Here is a 17,646-nt window from a genome sequence, read left to right as displayed (position 1 = left end):
ATAGTAGAGCTAGAAAAGGTTCAAAGAAGAGTGACCAAGATGGTAAAGGGAATGGAACTCCTCTCGTATGAGGAAAGACTAAAATGGTTAAGGCTCTTCAGCTTGAAAAAGAGACGGCTGAGGGGAGATATGATTGAAGTCTACAAAATGCTGAGTGGAGTAGAACAGGTACAAGTGGATCGATTTTTCACTCTGTCAAAAATTACAAAGACTAGAGGACACTTGAGGAAGTTACAGGGAAATACTTTTAAAGCCAATAGGAGGAAATCTTTTTTTTACTCAGAGAATAGTTAAGCTCTGGAAAGCATTGCCAGAGGATATGATAAGAGAGGATAGCGTAGTTGGTTTTAAGAAATGTTTGGACAAGTTCCTGGAGGAAAAATCCATAGTCAGTTATTGAGAAAGACATGGGGGAAGCCACTGCTTGCCCTGTATTGGTAGCATGGATTATTGCTACACCTTGGGGTTTGGCCAGGTACTAGTGACCTGGATTGGCCACCGTGAGAATGGCTTGATGGACTATTGGTCTGACCCAGTAAGACTATTCTTATGTTCTTATAAAATCACTTTGCAGCCACAATTCATGTGAAAGGTAAGTGCCAGAAATGTAGGCCCTTAAAACCTGTCCTACATTTCCGGCGCCACAAAGCTATTTTGGAAACTGCGCTGTTGCTTGATTGACACATAGTTGCAGCCATTTTTTAGGCGGATGACGGCACCATTTATAGAACCTGGCCCAAATTGTTTTGGGTACAAGATACAACCTTGCACAAGGAGGGATTCTTTTACTAAGCTGTGGGAAAAGGTAGCCCTAGCTCACTTTTATTTATTTTTTCAATATTATATACTGTTCTTCCAGGGGAGCTCAGAATGGTTTGCATGAATTTATTCAGGTACTCAAGCATTTTTCCCTGTCTATCTATCTAATGTCCTGGGGCAATGGGAGGATTAAGTGACTTGCCCAGGGTCACAAGAAGCAGCGTGGGTTTGAACCTACAACCTCAGGGTGCAGAGGCTGTAGCTTTAACCACTGCACCACACTTTTCCACACTGAGGCCATGGAGGGGCCTTGCGTGAGGGAGATAGGGGCGGCCGCTTCTGGGTCTCTCTCCTTTTCAGCGGCGGCCTTGCGTGAGTGAAGATGCTGCTGGCCAAGGATCTCCTGCATCCATCCCCCGAGGAGAAGAGGGAGCACAGGAAGAAGCAGCTGGTCCAGTGCCCCAACTCCTACTTCATGGACGTCAAGTGCCTAGGTTGCTATAAAATCACCACTGTATTTAGCCATGCCCAAACTGTGGTTCTTTGTGTGGGCTGCTCAACTGTTCTTTGTCAGCCCACTGGTGGAAAAGCAAGGCTCACTGAAGGATGTTCCTTCAGACGGAAGCAGCACTAAGCCCAGCCTGTGTGTGTACTGTGGAGGGATGGGTAGAACTACTGCACAGTTTGCCCCAGAGCATATGATGATGGTAGTCCTAAAGTTTAATGTTTTCAGTATCCCATGCTGACATGGACTTTTGCTTTTCACATACTGTTCCTGTAGTCTTACCTATCTAATAAATTTTGGATACAAAAAAAAAAAAAAAAAGAACAACTGGAAGGGTGACACAGATAACTGATGGGAGAAAATGGACCAGACATCGGGCCCTTGAATACAAATTACAATAACAGAAATAGAAAATGTGAAAGAGAGAGAGAGAGAAAAAAAAAAGAGCGAGCAGAGAGGTGACCACTGTGAAAACACGTTCACCCGTAGCCAGTAACATACCACATAGAGCGTGCCCCCAAGGACTATCACTGTTCTCCCTAAGTAGAGTGGGAGCCCTCCACCTACAGGCCTACCAGTAGAAGTGTGGTTTTTTTTTTTACTATCAATTTTCAATTGTGAAGGACAGGCAAGCTTAGGGTTGCCAGATTTCCTGTATAAAAAAAAGGACACTTTCTCTCAAATTTATACAGCACCAATATCCCACCCCCTTCCCTCAAACCTACATTCCAAGTCAGTGGGTCAACAATAGAAAGAATAAGACACCTTGTACCATTCCACCAAACTATTCTATAATTTTTTGCTGGGTCCTGCCCCTTCTGGCTCTCATTTCTTGTGTCTCAGGGGTGAGACCCAGCAGAAACATTTAGCATGAAGGTCTCAAGCAACTCACTGTTTTTTTTTAATATTGACACTGGTGGAGCATGATGAAGTAGTTTGAAAAAGGTGGGTAGGCCTTGAGAGAAGGGATAGGGACTGGCATGGCAAAGAGGAGAGGTTTGAAGGGAAGGTATGTGAAAGTGGATGGACCATTTGAGGATTGACAGTATGCAGGGACAATGGCACAGTATGGAGAAAAGGTTTAGAAACATAGAAACATGATGGCAGATAAAGGCCAAATGGCCCATCTAGTCTGCTCATCTGCAATAACCATTATCTCTCCGAAAAACCCCACGTGCCTATCCCAGGCCCTTTTGAATTCAGACATACACAGTCTCTGTCTCCACCACCTCTACTGGGAAACTGTTCTATGCATCTACCACCCTTTGTGTAAAAAAGTATTTCCTTAGATTACTCTTGAGCCTATCACCTCTTAACTTCATCCTATGTCCTCTCATTCTAGAGCTTCCTTTCAAATGAGACTCGATTCATGCGCATTTATGCCACACAGGTATTTAAACATCTCTATCATATCTCTCCTCTCCCGCCTATCCTCCAACGTATACAGATTGAGATCTTTAAGTCTGTCCCCATATGCCTTATGATGAAGACCACGCACCATTTTAGTAGCCTTCCTCTGGACTGACTCCATCTTTTTTATATCTTTTTGAAGGTGCGGCCTCCAGCATTGTATACAATATTCTAAATAAGGTCTCACCAGAGTCTTATACAGGGGCATCAATACCTCCTTTTTCCTACTGGCCATAAAGAGAATGAAACATTGGAGCACTGGAGGTGGGAAAGTTCCAACTACTGGAGTTGCTGTCGAAGACCACTCCAACCTAACCAAACCATCTTGCCTTTTATGAGACACAAACCATAAAAGTTGCCTGGCACTGGCCTCATGTTCCAAATGACTACGCCATTGTATACATGTATGTAAGAAAGGAATGCAGAGAGGGGGTTGTGTTTGATTGCAGCACTGCAGACAAATGATTTTAAGTGCATGACTGTATATGCAGCTTGTATAGACTCACATTGATTGTGGGAGGAAACTGACACAGTTAAAAAAAATCTTTAAAGGAAATTGAGGTAAAGTGAAAAAGACAAGAGTCAGCTGAGGTTATGATAGGGATAGGGAAAAAGTTAGTTTAACTACTTGAATTGAAGTATTTATAGCATTGGATGAGAATGTGATAAGAATTTTAATTGAAAAAGAGTGATTAAAGAAACAAAGCAGCTAAAGTGATAGAACTATGATTTGTGTGGATAGATACATTTCCTACAGAATTTAATAGATGAATGCGTTGAGAGTTAAAAATAATAGCAAGATAGTTAAAAACATGTTTTGTGAGCTCCATGAAAGGAAGTGACTGACTGGGGATATAAAATTAAATATCTGTTAAGAGAATTTAAACATAATTATAAATATTTCAGGACTGGAAATCTCTGGCTGATTCTGATGCGAGAGACTGCAGATTAAAATTTTAAATCCTAAAGAATTAAACAATTGATGGTAGGACAGGAAATTTTTTTAAAAAATAATAATTTTGCTAAAAGAAGCTTCAATCAAAGCTGCAATAAAATAATTAGGAGTCCTTTTAGTAAGGTGCACTAACCGATTTATCGCATGCAATCATTATCAATTATTATCAGTGCTGTGATGCTCAAACAACCTGGTTTAAATGGTGGTGTGCATATTTTCTTTGCATGTGGCAAATGTGCAGTCTGTGACAATATGTTAGAAGGAACTATGATGCACATCCCTGGAAGATAAAGGATCGATTTACGTAAATTTACATCCTGTGAAACTGAGTGGGTGGTGTATGTAATGATCTGCCCCTGTGATCTAGCATATGTGGGACATACAGCCAGAAAATTTTAAACCAGGTTGTTTGAGCATCGCTCTAATATCACCCATTAAAAAAGAAGTTGATGTACTTACACATCACTGTGTGGCAAAGAAGCATGGCTTTGAGGGGTTTAAATGCAGGGCTCCTTTTACAAAGCCGCGCTAGGGCCTTAACGTGTGGAATAACGCTAGCCGCTACCGCCTCCTTTTGAGCAGGCGGTAGATTTTCGGCTAGCGCACGCTAATCTGGTGCGTGCATTAAAAACGCTAACGCACCTTCGTAAAAGGAGTCCGCAGTGTATTGGAACTTATTCCTGTGACTGAAAGGAGAGGTGATATTAAACTAATTCTTTACCAACATGAGCAATGTTGGATTTTCTTCCTGGATATTCTTGCCCAATGGTCTAAATCAGCGAGTGGAGAGGTGTGCATTTTTTTGGCTAATTTTTATCCTTGTCTCATCTATTCAAATCTACATATTAATATGGCGGAGTTTCCAGCTGACTGTCAACATTGCTCATGCTTATCTCTGGTTTGACTGACCAGCTGCTGCTTTCCTGAGCGGATGACGTGATGGACTGGAAGTTGGACCGGAAACTGCTAGTCTGTTCCTTTTTTAACTTCGGCGTGCCTCTTGCGCCATTAGTGCACTGTGTTGTAGGGAGAGCTTCAGCTGTACGAATCCCTAAAGCAGCCAGTCAATGGCGATACAAGGCTCTTGTAGGAAGTCAGCTGGACATGGATTATGACATCTAATGGCAGCGGGAGATGTTTGCTGCCGTTTGTGGTTCTGAACAATTGATGGCGATGCTGGACTCCATGTTTTTCAGCTAAGTGGAAGTTTTTCTTTTTCAATACCCTGTGCCCAGTGGTGGGTTCATGCCTGGTGAGAGATTATCATTAGTGTGTGGAGTTTTTTTATGCCAATGACAGGTCCGAGTCCAGCCTAAAATCATTATTGATTGCTGCCAAATTGTTATATTTGAGGCTTTTTCTCCACACTTTTTTGATTAATGTATCTCTCCCTGGTGATTCCACTGTTGGCTAGTAACATTTCTAACATATAATTTTTTGAATTTGAGTATTAATTTTTATTATTTTTATGCAGTAATGTTGCCATTAGCATGAGGTTATTAAAAAAAAATAGAAACTTAGAAACTTGACGGTAGATAAAGGCCAAATTCACCATCTAGTCTGCCTTATCTGCAGAATCCTCTACCCCCTCCTCTCCCTATGAGATCCCACGTGCCTGTCCAACTCTTTCTTGAATTAAGCCTTTCTCTCCATCATCTCTACCTGGAGACTATTCCATGCATCTACAGTATCACCCTTTCTGTAAAAAAAAAGTATTTCCTTAGATTGCTCCTGAGCCTATCACCTCTTAGCCCCATTCTATGCCCTCTCACTCTGGAGTCTCCTTTCAATTGAAACAGACTCGCCTCATGTATATTTAGGCCACATAGATATTTCAACATCTCTTTATCATATCTCCCTATCCCACCTTTCCTCCAAAGTATACATATCGAAATCTTTAAGTCTGTCCCTGTACACCTTATGACATAGACCACCAACCATTTTAGTTGCTTTCTTCTGGACTGACTTCATCCTGTTTATATCTCTAAAATTGTGCACAATAGGCTAAATGAGGTCTCACCAGAGCCTTATACAGGGGCATCAATACCTTCTTTTTCCTACTGGCCATTCATCTTCCTAAGCACCCAAGCATCCTTGTAGCCTTTTGAGGAGTGGCACTCACTCATGGGCTGTAGGGGGCGCTATAATGCGTTAATGGAATGGATGGTGTGCAGGACGTGTTGGTGCCGTATTTTGTGGATTTTTTCTACATGTAATGCCTGCTTTTCGTATGGTTCTGGGTAACTCTAGTTAGATACAAACATATGTGTTAGTTAAGGCCATGCCCAATAGAAGCGTAAGGAAAAGTGGGTGCATGAAAATCTCAATATGGATGTAGCCAAGGCCAGAAAAACACACTACAGATTAATATTAAGGAAAAGCATAATAATATTCTCTTTATGTATTTTGCTATTAAGCCAGACCATAGAGGGAATCAGGTAATCCGTAACATACTTCTAGAGCAGCGGTCTCAAACACTCGGCCCCCCAGGGACTATTTTGCGGCCCACGATCTGTCCTCTCCACTTCACAAGTTTTCAGATTGTGGAGAGGACAATCGCAGCTGTTGTAAATGACTTGCGTCGGAGGGAATGTCAACAAACGGCCTTTTGGTGGCGCTGTGCTTCTCCCAGTCTCCACCCGCTTTGGCTTGCGTCTCTAGGCGGCATTAGCGGCTTCCAGGTTGTGCTGTGCATCTCATGATCTCAGCCTCCCTCCGCTCCCTCTCAGCCCAGATCCAGAGCGCACAGCTCACTCTGCCCTGCAGCTCACCCACAAGCACCGGAACTAAGCAACAAGGCATCCCAGGCTGTGGTGGGGCTGTGGTGGCTGTAGGCCTTTGGCAAGTATATGAAAAATGTGTTTCTTTGGAAATTGCAATTATCTGTCCCACAGAAAAAAATTTTTTTTAACACCCTATGATTTCTCCTGTGGTGGTGTTTCTTCACATAGGCTTTGATTTATTACAATTGTCTGTCACACAGAAATTTTTTTGATCCCCCCCCCTATGAATTCTCCTGTGGTGGTGTTTCTTCACATTGGCCTATGTCAGTGGTCGGTAAACTGCGGCTCTTTAGCCACTTGAGTGCAGCTCGCGGCTCGCCTAAAGCAGGGGTCCCCTTCTCACTGCCCTCCCCCAAGTCACCGCCATTGGGGAACAGGCCGCCACCTCAGCCGGTGAATAGGCAACCACCGCCACCATCGGGGAATAGGCTAACACCGCCGCAATCAGGAAACAGGCTGGCACCGAGTTCTTAGCTCTCCCTGTTTATCTTCCCCAACGCGGAGCTGACCAATTCTCAACACCCGACATCAATTCTAATGTCAGAGAGGAAGTTCTGGGCCAGCCAATCCTGATCAGCACCGTGCTGGGGAAGATAAGTAGGGAGAACTAAGAACTCAGCGCCGGCCTGTTCTCTGATGGTTGCTTGGGGGAGGGCAGGGAGAAATAAAGAAAGAAAGGGGGGGACAGGAAGACAGAAAGAAAGAAGGGAGACGGGACACTGACAGAAAGGGTCATGGAGAAAGAAAAAAAGAAAGAAAGGGGGCACAGAGAGAGAGAGAGAAAGACAGACATATAGAAAGAAAGGGGGCATGGAGAGAGAGAGAAAGAAAGAAGGGGGCAGGGTGAAAGAAATAAAAAGTTGGGGGAGGGAAGGAGACAGATGCCTGACCAGGGGAAAGGAAGGAAGGAGGGAGTGAGAGAAAAGAAAGAAAGAGATGTCAGACCATGGAAATAGGGACGGAAGAAGAGAGAGATAGAAGGGAAGGTAACACATGGAAATGTAGATTTTGAAAAGAAAACAGAAAAATTGAATATTAAGTTAATGCCAAAGATGGATGCAAGGCAAAAGTGAAGATGGAAAGAAAAACAGTCAAAGGACAAGAAGGCCCTGGAAACATAGTTAAAAGCACAGAAAAATAAAGTCACCAGCCAACAAAGGTAGGGAAAATGATTTTATTTTCAATATAATGATTGAAATGTGTCAGTTTTGAGAAAGGAAAGATATTAAACTTTAAATGTGAGGGCTGCAGAAAAAATAGGGTACTGGGAGGGCCACGGAAAAAATAGTTAATGACAATTTTGCTTAAGGTAAAACTCTTTATAGTTTATAAATCTTTCCTTTAACTGTTAAAGGAAAGATTTATAAACTATAAAGAGTTTTACCTCATGCAAAATTGTCATTTCTTTAATAAGACATTAACTATTTTTTCTGCGGCCCTCCAAGTACCTACCGATCCAAAATTTGGCCCCACTAAGGGTTTGAGTTTGAGACCACTGTTCTAGAGGGATTAATGACTCCATCTTGTTTTCTGTCTTTCTGTTTCTCTTTCTACTCTCTAAGTTTTCCTGCCTTGAGCCTCATGGCTCTAATTAATACCAGACCTCTCAGTCTGGCTTGTGGAAGATATAGGGTTTCATATTTTTGAATACAAATAGTTATATGTATCTTATGAATGCAATATACCGTGTTGTGGATGTGTGTGTGATGGGATCCCATGAGTGATTATGTGTGTGAATGTATATTAAACATGAGAATTGGTTTTGAAAAACATATTTTATATATTTTAAACCTGAAGAAACTTTAAGGAAGCCTAAGAGGCAACATCTGGAAATAGTTAGAGCCAGTCTTTGAGAGGCCCAGAGCAGGAAAGGTCAGCTAGTTTGACCTCCAGCATAGGAGGGAGGGGGAGTAGGTCTCTCCTGCTTCACTTTTTAATACAGGGACACAAACTTTTCAGCAGATACTGAAAACACAAGTGCAGGCTGGCTGTAACAAACAAGCTGTTTTGGATTTAAAGTTTTCTTTCGGAATGTTATAATGTTTTATGCATATTTAGAAATTAATATAAACAAAAATATGATTTGTGAAACTTTTTTCCTATGTCAAAAGGAATTTCTTTGTTCAAACTTAAGGACAACCTCTGTCGGTTGATTGGTTAACATGGGATGATGTCATACTGGATAGAAGATATATATTGGTGAACAACGAAGTATAGAGCAGGATTCTTTGCTAGGAATGCCAGATTTTGGCCTCTATAAAGACCCTCAATGACGCAAACAATCTTTTGATAGTTGTTATGGAAATAAATAAAATTACTAAATTTTGGGGAACATTTTGCGTCATTTGCCATCATTCTTGTACGCTTTACACACCTAAGAGCAAGGCTAGCTGCTCACTTTTCATTGTATTTGGTCACCTTAAGATCATCACAAACTATCACACCCAAGGCCCACTCTTTCGAGCACAAAAGTTGTTTACCCCCTAAACTGTACTGTTCCCATTTTGTAAGGGGCGGTAAGAGGTTATGCACTAATCCCAGACTAATCAGTTCATGCAAGGCAACGTGCTTGCACTAATTGATTCATACTGTCACACCCCACTTTTCAGCCCAAATATGCCCCTCTAAAATAAATTCTGGAATATTGTTACCATGTGGTTTGCACGTGCACATTGGGATTTTACTGCAGGACAGCTCAAAGCATCCTTCAGTAAGGTGTTTTAAGTTACAGTAAGTGTGTGCTAGCACTTTTGGTAAATTATTAAAATGACCTCTTAGAACTTTTGCTGCAGTGTAATATCATTACATTACATTTATTTATTTATTCAATTTTCTATACCGTTCTCCCAAGGGAGCTCAGACCAGTTTACATTAATTTATTCAGATACTCAAGCATTTTTCCCTGTCTGTCCCGGCGGGCTCACAATCTATCGAATGTACCTGGGGCAATGGGGGGATTAAGTGACTTGCCCAGGGTCACAAGGATCAGTGTGGGTTTGAACCCACAACCCCAGGGTCCTGAGGCTGTAGCTTTTAAGTACTGTGCCACACACATTAGGGATTTCTATTCTGCCATTACCTTTGCGGTTCAAGGTAGATTACAAAAGAATTAAAGAGGGTGGATTACAAAAAGATATCTGGTCCTTATCAGGGGAAAAAGGGTAGAGCAGGTTGTTTTGGGGTTTCGGGGGGTTAGAGTGAGGGAATAAGGAAGCTTGAGAAGTTAAGTCTTTTTCAGGGATTTCTTGAAGAGTATAGTCTTTATTTCTTTTCTGAATGTTTTGTAGTCTGGGGTCGTTAACAGTAGGTTGGAGATTTGGTTGTCTAGTTCTAGTTATGCTGCTCGAGTGGCAAGGAGGCCATCATATAGTTTTTTTCCATTTAACTTCTTTGATTGGAGGGTGTGTGAATGGGGTGTGAGTTTTCCTATGCCTGGTTGAGGGGATTTGGATGAGGCGGTTGTTCAGGTAGGTTGGGCTGTCTCCTTTTAAAGTTTTAAATAGTAGACAATAGAATTTGAATAGTATTCGTGCTGGAATTGGAAGCCAGTGTAAGTTGAAGTAATATCTGACTGGAGTAAGAGTGAATAGATTGTTAGAAGTGAAAAGCAGAGATATAAGAACATATGAGGATTCATTTACTTACATTTGCTGAGAAGGCTCAGAGCACAAATTAAAACTAAAGCTCTGAGAGCAAGATTCTACTCAACTTGAACTCATCAAAACTTATAATAATAATAATTACAAATTCATCAAATCACAAAGCTGTGATTAAATTATTGCGGTATTTGGTCAGCCAAGCTGCATTTGAGTTTTAGCGAGAATGAAAGGTCATTTGAATTAGAACTAAAAATAATATGTACTGTATATACTTACCCAGGAAAGAGTCTTTAATGTCACATTAGAAAAATATCAGTGAACAATAAAAAATTTTTTTAAAATAATCTAATTCTAAATTGGACAAGTAAAAGATATGTTCATACACAAATAATTCAGAAATTATTTATCTGAATACATTGATGTGCATCTTATATTTAAAGTACATTAACCGTCAGTATTAGTATTCTATAAAGTGTTGAGAAGACAAAAGGTTAGAAAAGTAGAACGAAGTACATTAAAACTTATCTGACAGTTATATTCATTGTTAGAGCTTCAAAGTCAGAAAATTAAAGTAGGGTGTTTTTCGGAGTATTTTATCTGAAGTGATTTTTTAAAATATTTTAATTATTTTAACAATGATAAAAAGTATTAAGAGCAATTCTATAAAGAACACCTTAATGCAGGCACCAATTTTGCACACTAATTTATAGAACATGTGCAAATTGTACATGAATGAAATCTTTTAGAGAGAAAGGAAAATGGTAAAACCAGAGGACATAATTTGAGGTTGAGGGGTGGTAGATTCAGGGGCAATGTTAGGAAATTCTACTTTACGGAGAGGGTGGTGGATGCCTGGAATGCGCTCCCGAGAGAGGTGGTGGAGAGTAAAACTGTGACTGAGTTCAAAGAAGCGTGGGATGAACACAGAAGATTTAAAATCAGAAAATAATATTAAATATTGAACTAGGCCAGTTACTGGGCAGACTTGCACGGTCTGTGTCTGTATATGGCCGTTTGGTGGAGGATGGGCAGGGGAGGGCTTCAATGGCTGGGAGGGGTAGATGGGCTGGAGTAAGTCTTAACAGAGATTTCGTCAGTTGGAACCCAAGCACAGTACCGGATAAAGCTTTGGATTCTTGCCCAGAAATAGCTAAGAAGAAAAAAAAAAAAAAAAAAAATTTAAATTGAATCAGGTTGGGCAGACTGGATGGACCATTCGGGTCTTTATCTGCTGTCATCTACTATGTTACTATGTTACTATGATACTATGTTACTATGTTACTATATCACAAATTGTCATTTGCATGCATTTGGGCTAGGTGCTATTCCATTAATTAGCATGCACGTCACAATGTGAAGTGGTGCGCTGAATGTGAAGAAGCCCATTCAATTCCTATGGTTTTCTTTACATTCAGCGCATGCCAATTGGAAGTGTAACTTTGTAAAAAGAGTCCATGGTGTATAATAGCAAATGGGCTGTACCAATGGGTGGATCATGGGCATGTCACAGACATTATGCCTTGTAATGTATACACCCACTTTATAAAATAGGCACACTTAGGCATGCCAGCTTATGCTAGCCATTGACCTAGAGTAAGCTGTCAAGTTTAAGCTTTGATGGACCAAAGTTTGTGCTACTACTTTAAAATGGGTAAGGTGTATCTTAAAATATAGAATTGGCACTGACCCCCTAATTCTATGTTTGGCTTTTTGAGCTGTGCTTGCAACGTTACTGAATAACGATCCAATTAGAGCAGATAACTGGCTTCTTAACATGCAATTATTAGTGTTAATCGGACTTAATTTAAATTTATGTACATACATTTTGGCATGGGCTCCATGCCTCAGATCTACACATGTATCCAACAATTTCTCTTAGCTTGTATCTCTGTCTTCAGCCTTGTTTGGGCTTCAGAGATATATGCTAAGAGAAGTTAGTGGCTACAGTCATATTGAGTGTACAACAGTTGCATATATTTGCAGGATCAAATTTACACATGACACCAAAAAGGGAACACAGATATGGGAGGGCCATGGACTGATTGAGGGCATTCCTCAAATTTACACGTGCATTTTATAGAATAAATAACATTTAATTTATTAAAATTTATATCCGTCCTTATTCCAGGACAGTTCACCAATTTGAATTTTGGCGGGAAAGTCAGTTGGTCAGAAATTTGAATTTTGTTGTGAAAGTCAGTTGGCCTATTTTTCCATAGAATGAAAAAGTCTCTGGTGGGTTTAAATATGCCCTTTAAGTGTCTCTTCCTCTACTAGGGAGACGCGTAGGGCCGCCTAGGTTCGCCTAAGGCCCGCCTAAGGCCTTTAGGCAAGCTTAGGCGTCTTGCGGGCCTCCCTAGGCTCCCGGAGGTGCCTTCAATATAGGCGGTCTGCCTGGGGAGCATTTTTTTAAAAAACGTGCATCCCAATTGGCTGATTAGACAGCTGTAGGATGCCTACAGCTGCCTAAAATCGGGACGCACTTTGTAGAATCAGGGCCTAAATGTTCAATATTAGCACTTTACTGTATAAATGCTGACTCTGCCCCTGGACAAAAAAAATCACTGGCTATGGCTTTGGTAGTTCATGATAATATTCAGCAGCACTAACCAGTTGACTGCCGCTGAATATCAGCACATAGCCCCACATACAGGGGTTGTCACTATTTGTGATTTTGTTCTTGTTGGTAAGGTTATCTAATATTGAAAACAGTTTGCTGTTTTTAAGATTATCTTCAGTGTTGATCTGTTTAGAGTAGTGCTTTTCCTTCTTTCACATCAATAATGATTTCTATTCTAGGATTTTCTGGCACCACTTAGTCTTGTTTTCCGGGGATGGGTGTTTACGCCAGTAGTGCTTGGCTTGTCAGTTCTTTTTAGGGTCATAACTGCAGAGTCGAACCACTTTTCTGATGATCTTTGGATTCCTTCGGCAAAGGAAGATCTTGCTTGACGAACTTTCTGCACTTGTTCAAGGGAGTAAACAGGCGGATAGACAAGGGTGACCCTGTCGACATTCTATATCTGGATTTTCAGAAGGCGTTCAACAAGGTTCTACTTGAACGACTACTTCAGAAAATTGCGAGCCATGGAATCGAGGGTGAAATACTCATGTGGATTAAAAACTGGCTGGCGGATAGGAAACATAGGGGAGTAAATGGACAATACTCGGACTGGAAGAGCATCACCAGTGGGGTACCGCAGGGCTCGGTGCTTGGACTCGTACTTTTCAACATATTTATAAATGACCTGGAAATTGGTATGAGTGAGGTGATTAAATTTGCGGATGATACGAAGTTATTCAGAATAGTGAAGACGCAGGGGGATTGCGAAGATCTGCAATGTGGCATAACCATGCTTGAGAAATGGGCAGTGACATGGCAAATGAGGTTCAACGTGGATAAGTGTAAGGTGATGCATGTCAGTAACAAAAATCTCATACACAAATACAGGATGTCCGGGGCGGTACTTGGAGAGACTCCCCAGGAAAGAGACTTGAGAGTACTGGTTGACAAGTTGATGAAGCCGTCCGTGCAATATATGGCGGCGGCGAAAATGGCGAACAAAATGCTAGGAATGATTAAGAAGGGGATCACGAATAGATCAGAGAAAGTTATCATGCTGTTGTAACGGGCCATGGTGCGCCCTCACCTGGAGTACTGTGGCATGAACATTTATTTTCCTGGCCATAAACATATATCTTAGTCATTTAAGAACACATATATTTACTTTTCTTGAAGCTGTATCAGAGCCTGGTATCCCTTATCAGATTAGCTGTCAGGAAAGGGTGGGAGCCATTAAATAATGGAAATAAAGAGGATGTCCTCTCCTAAATTCAATTAAAACATTCTGATGTTACCTGAATTATCTGTGGAATTAAAGCAGAATGTGTTAAGGATAAAGGTGAGTTTAAAGATTATGAACAACATACCAGAGAAAATAGACACTCTTTTTGGTTCAAAGGTTAAAAAAAAAAGTCTCTGGCCTCACCCTCAAGTTTTCCAGTTGCTGAACAAGTGCTGGACGCAATATTGGTCGGGTTATTGCTCTTCCCCCTCAATCTACCCACCACTTTCATTTCAGTCCTAATACCATACCTGGACTATTACAACTCATTATATTGTGGCATTACAGAAAAAGAACACAAGAGACTACAAGTACTATAAAACATGGCTGCAAGAATAATTGATATGAAAGGGCAAGTCCACTATTAGAACAACTGCACTGGCTGCCGATGAAAAAGAGAATCCAGTTCAAGATAGCCTGCATGGTTCACAAAGTGATCGAAGGAAAAAACTCAGAGGAACTACTGTATTTTTCGCTCCATATGATGCACTTTTTTCCCAAAAAATACTGAGTGGAAATGTCGGTGAGTCTTATGCAGCGAAGATACAAATTTTTACCACCAATACCTACTCTTCACCCTTACCCCGTCAGCCTACACTGTGTTACAAAACTCCTTTTCTACCTTCTTTAATGATGTTTTGCCTTTTCGTCATCTCCACTCTGTCCATTCTCTGGGTCATGCTGGACCAGCGCAATGTTGGGCCAGGGATCGGCCAGCTGTGCGAGCGGCATGCTGTGGTGGCACGCTGCTTCTTCCCAGTGCAGAGACGGTACCGGAGGCTGAGCTCTTCACAGCCTTTCTCAGCGGCAGAGGCTCCGACTCGGGCTGCCCCTCCCCTCGCTCGCTCCCTCCCTGCAGGTTCCTCACAGTGCAACCCGCTCGGCGTGTAGCGCTAGCCACGACTAACTGGCGCCACCGACCGAGCACTTTCCCCAGCCAGAGCATTCATACACTGCTTCCCCCTGCAGGCGCCAAGCTCCTTCTTCCTTCCTGATCACTCCTCGCGCCAGGCTCCCCTCACCTCCCACTCACTGCTCACGTCACGATTTTCCAGACCAGAAGCTGGGTAATAGAGAAGGTGCATGCAAAAAGGATTAGCTGCACGTGGCCAGAGCTTCCCGGTACCCCAGAGTTTGCAAAAATGAAGGGTGAGAATAGAACTGGGCTGCTGCAGTTGCTATTTCTCCTCTTCCTCCTGCATCCCATTGGGTGCAGGGCTTGAATAAGGTAGGATCCACTTTGACAGACAAGGTAGGTTTAAAGTCATTTAAAGTCGATATTAAAAAAATACTAAAAGTGAAGGGATGGATGATCACTTTAGGAAAGTAGGAGAGGACTTAATATAAAGCACTGCTTCCGTCTAGCAACACTATAGAAATGATAAGCAGTAGTAGGGTATGAGGGGTTTAGGGCGATGATCGAATTCCCTTTCCTTAATCTTCAGATGTCTAGCTACAAACTTCAGTGCACCGAGCACTCTCAAAGGGTTTTAAGGAAGAGGATGGAGGACAAATTTCTTGCTTGAAAACCTAAATAATCTAGATACAAAGCAGATAGTCGAATGGAGGCTGAGCTTCAGTCGATTTTGGACCTGGAGGACACGCTGTGGCAGGGGAAAAAAAATTTTAAATGAAAGAACTAGGTCTCTCTTTCAAGTAAGTTGTACTATGGGCGGTACTAGTGAAGTTCAGTGTTTTGTCAACTGCCTAGAAATGTTTTAATAGGCAGGTATAAATACAAATGAATGTTACTGGGGGGGGGGATTTAAAAAGGTACTGGGGGGTGTAAAAAACTGTTAGTCAGCTGGGACTAATCAGAGGGGGGACAGGGTGCAGAGCCTGGTAAGGATTGTGGGGTTGGGTGCAGAGCCTGGCAGGGAGAATTTGGTTCAGAATGGTTTTTTTCTTGTTTTCCTTCTCTAAATCTAGGGTGCGTCTTATGATCAGGTGCGTCTTATGGAACAAAAAAATACAGTAACTTCCGATATCAAAGTCCCACACTCCTTCTTCAAGTAACGTGCATCTCAATGCTTCAAACTATCCTTCCCATCACCTCAACAAATACAGCGGAAGAAGATGTTTGAAGCTACCTTTGAATACCAAGGACCTCTCATTTGGAACAGCCCACCACCTACCTTGACTTCTGGAAGAAACTTAAGACATCTCATCTCCCTATAGCCATTCTCATATCCTTCACCTCTCCTTCTAACAATGTAACTCTAAGAACTTGATCAAAATCGTATTGTAAACCGTTCCTTGCAGAAAATTGCAGTATCTAAGACACTATATTGTGTTGTATTTTGTTGCCTAAGCATATCACTTAAGGGTCCTTTTACTAAGCTGCGCTGGCGGTTTTATCACGTGCGCTAGACGCTAATGCCTCCATTGAGCTGGCGTTAGTTTCTCCACGTAGTGCGGGGGTTAGCGCGTGCTAATCTGCAGCGTGCGCTAAAAAATGCCACCGCAGCTTAGTAAAAGGAGCCCTTACAGAAATATGGGACATAAGAAGATGCAACTATTAAAAAAAATTGAGAGGAACTGAAGTGAGCAAGCAGTTAAAAAACCTTCACTGGAAAGAGTAAATATTTCATAGTAAATTGCTTTTTCTGAAAGAACTGGTTAGGGAATTGGTGGTGGTTAAGTAACAAAAGAAAATTCTATTGAAAACTTACCTGATGTAAAATTACTTAATGATGGAAGCTGCTTCCACAGTAGAGTTCCTGAGAAAGAAAAGATAAATGTAATTACTCTAAGGGTGAAGTGTTATGTAAGAAATGTATTGAAATTTCATCAACACATGTTCTTTATAAAACAATAAAAACAATTTAACCTGCTTGCATATCTATAATTTCCAGGAATGCTTCAGAGAAAAAAAAAATGACAGTTACAGTTCGAAGAACATAAGAGTTGTCATGCTGGGACAGACCGAAGGTCCATCAAGCCAAGTATCTTGTTTCCAACAGTGGCCAAACCAGGTCACAAGTACCTGGCAATATCTCAAGAAGAAAAACAGATTTTATGCTGCTTATCCTAGGAATAAGAAGTGGATTTCCCCAAGCCATCTCAATAATGGCCTAAGGACTAGAGAGCTGCACGGGAACGGAGACGATGGGAATCCCGCGGGTTCCCCCTTCGGGTCGCGGGGATCCCATGGGGACACCTCCTAGGGTCGCGGGGATCCTGTGGGGTTCGAAGCAACTCGAGCCACGAGGCTTATCTTCTTTTTCCTACCTGCTCTGCCGCAGCACACAGCCGACCGGAAGTCTTCCCCGATGTCAGCGCTGACATCGGGGGGAGGGCTTAAGCAAAGCTCTCCCTCCCTCCGACATCAGCGCTGACATCGGGGAAGACTTCCGGTCGGCTATGTGTGCTGGGGCAGTGCAGGCAGGAAATAGAAGACGAGCCTCACGGCTCGAGTTCCATTTTGCTGGTAATTTGCTTGCAGATGAGGGCTGGGAGGCGGAACACAAAAGGGGGGAGGGAGTGTGTTTTTGGACACAAGGCATGAACTTGGGAAAGAGGATGGAAGAAGTGAGGGAAAAAGATGCTGAGGTGGGGGAGGGAATGCGTTTTTGGACACAGAAGGCATGAACTTGGGAGAGAGGAAGGGAGGGAAAGAGATGCTGAAGTGGGGGAGGGAATGTGTTTTTGGACACAGAAGGCATGGACTTGGGAGAGAGGAAGGGAGGGAAAGAGATGGTTGTGTACATGGGAATGGAAGAAAGGAGAATTTTTGGTCATAGGGAGGGAGTAAGGTACAGATGAGAGGGAGAAATATTGTGGTGGAAAG

The 17,646-nt window shown here is 42.0% G+C and overlaps 1 protein-coding gene across 1 annotated transcript; it reads left to right on the top strand.

Moving 5' to 3' along the window:
* The first annotated feature begins 1,141 nt into the window (after nt 1-1,141).
* LOC117357851 (40S ribosomal protein S27-like) lies at nt 1,142-1,585 on the top strand. The gene has a single exon (XM_033939023.1). The coding sequence runs from the start codon at nt 1,142-1,144 to the stop codon at nt 1,391-1,393; it is 252 nt and encodes an 83-aa protein (XP_033794914.1). The 3' UTR covers nt 1,394-1,585.
* The last annotated feature ends 16,061 nt before the right edge of the window (nt 1,586-17,646 follow it).

Source organism: Geotrypetes seraphini, chromosome 3 (assembly GCF_902459505.1).
Source record: "Geotrypetes seraphini chromosome 3, aGeoSer1.1, whole genome shotgun sequence".
NCBI classification, from domain to species: domain Eukaryota; kingdom Metazoa; phylum Chordata; class Amphibia; order Gymnophiona; family Dermophiidae; genus Geotrypetes; species Geotrypetes seraphini.
This window is presented reverse-complemented; position numbering and strand designations above follow the sequence as displayed.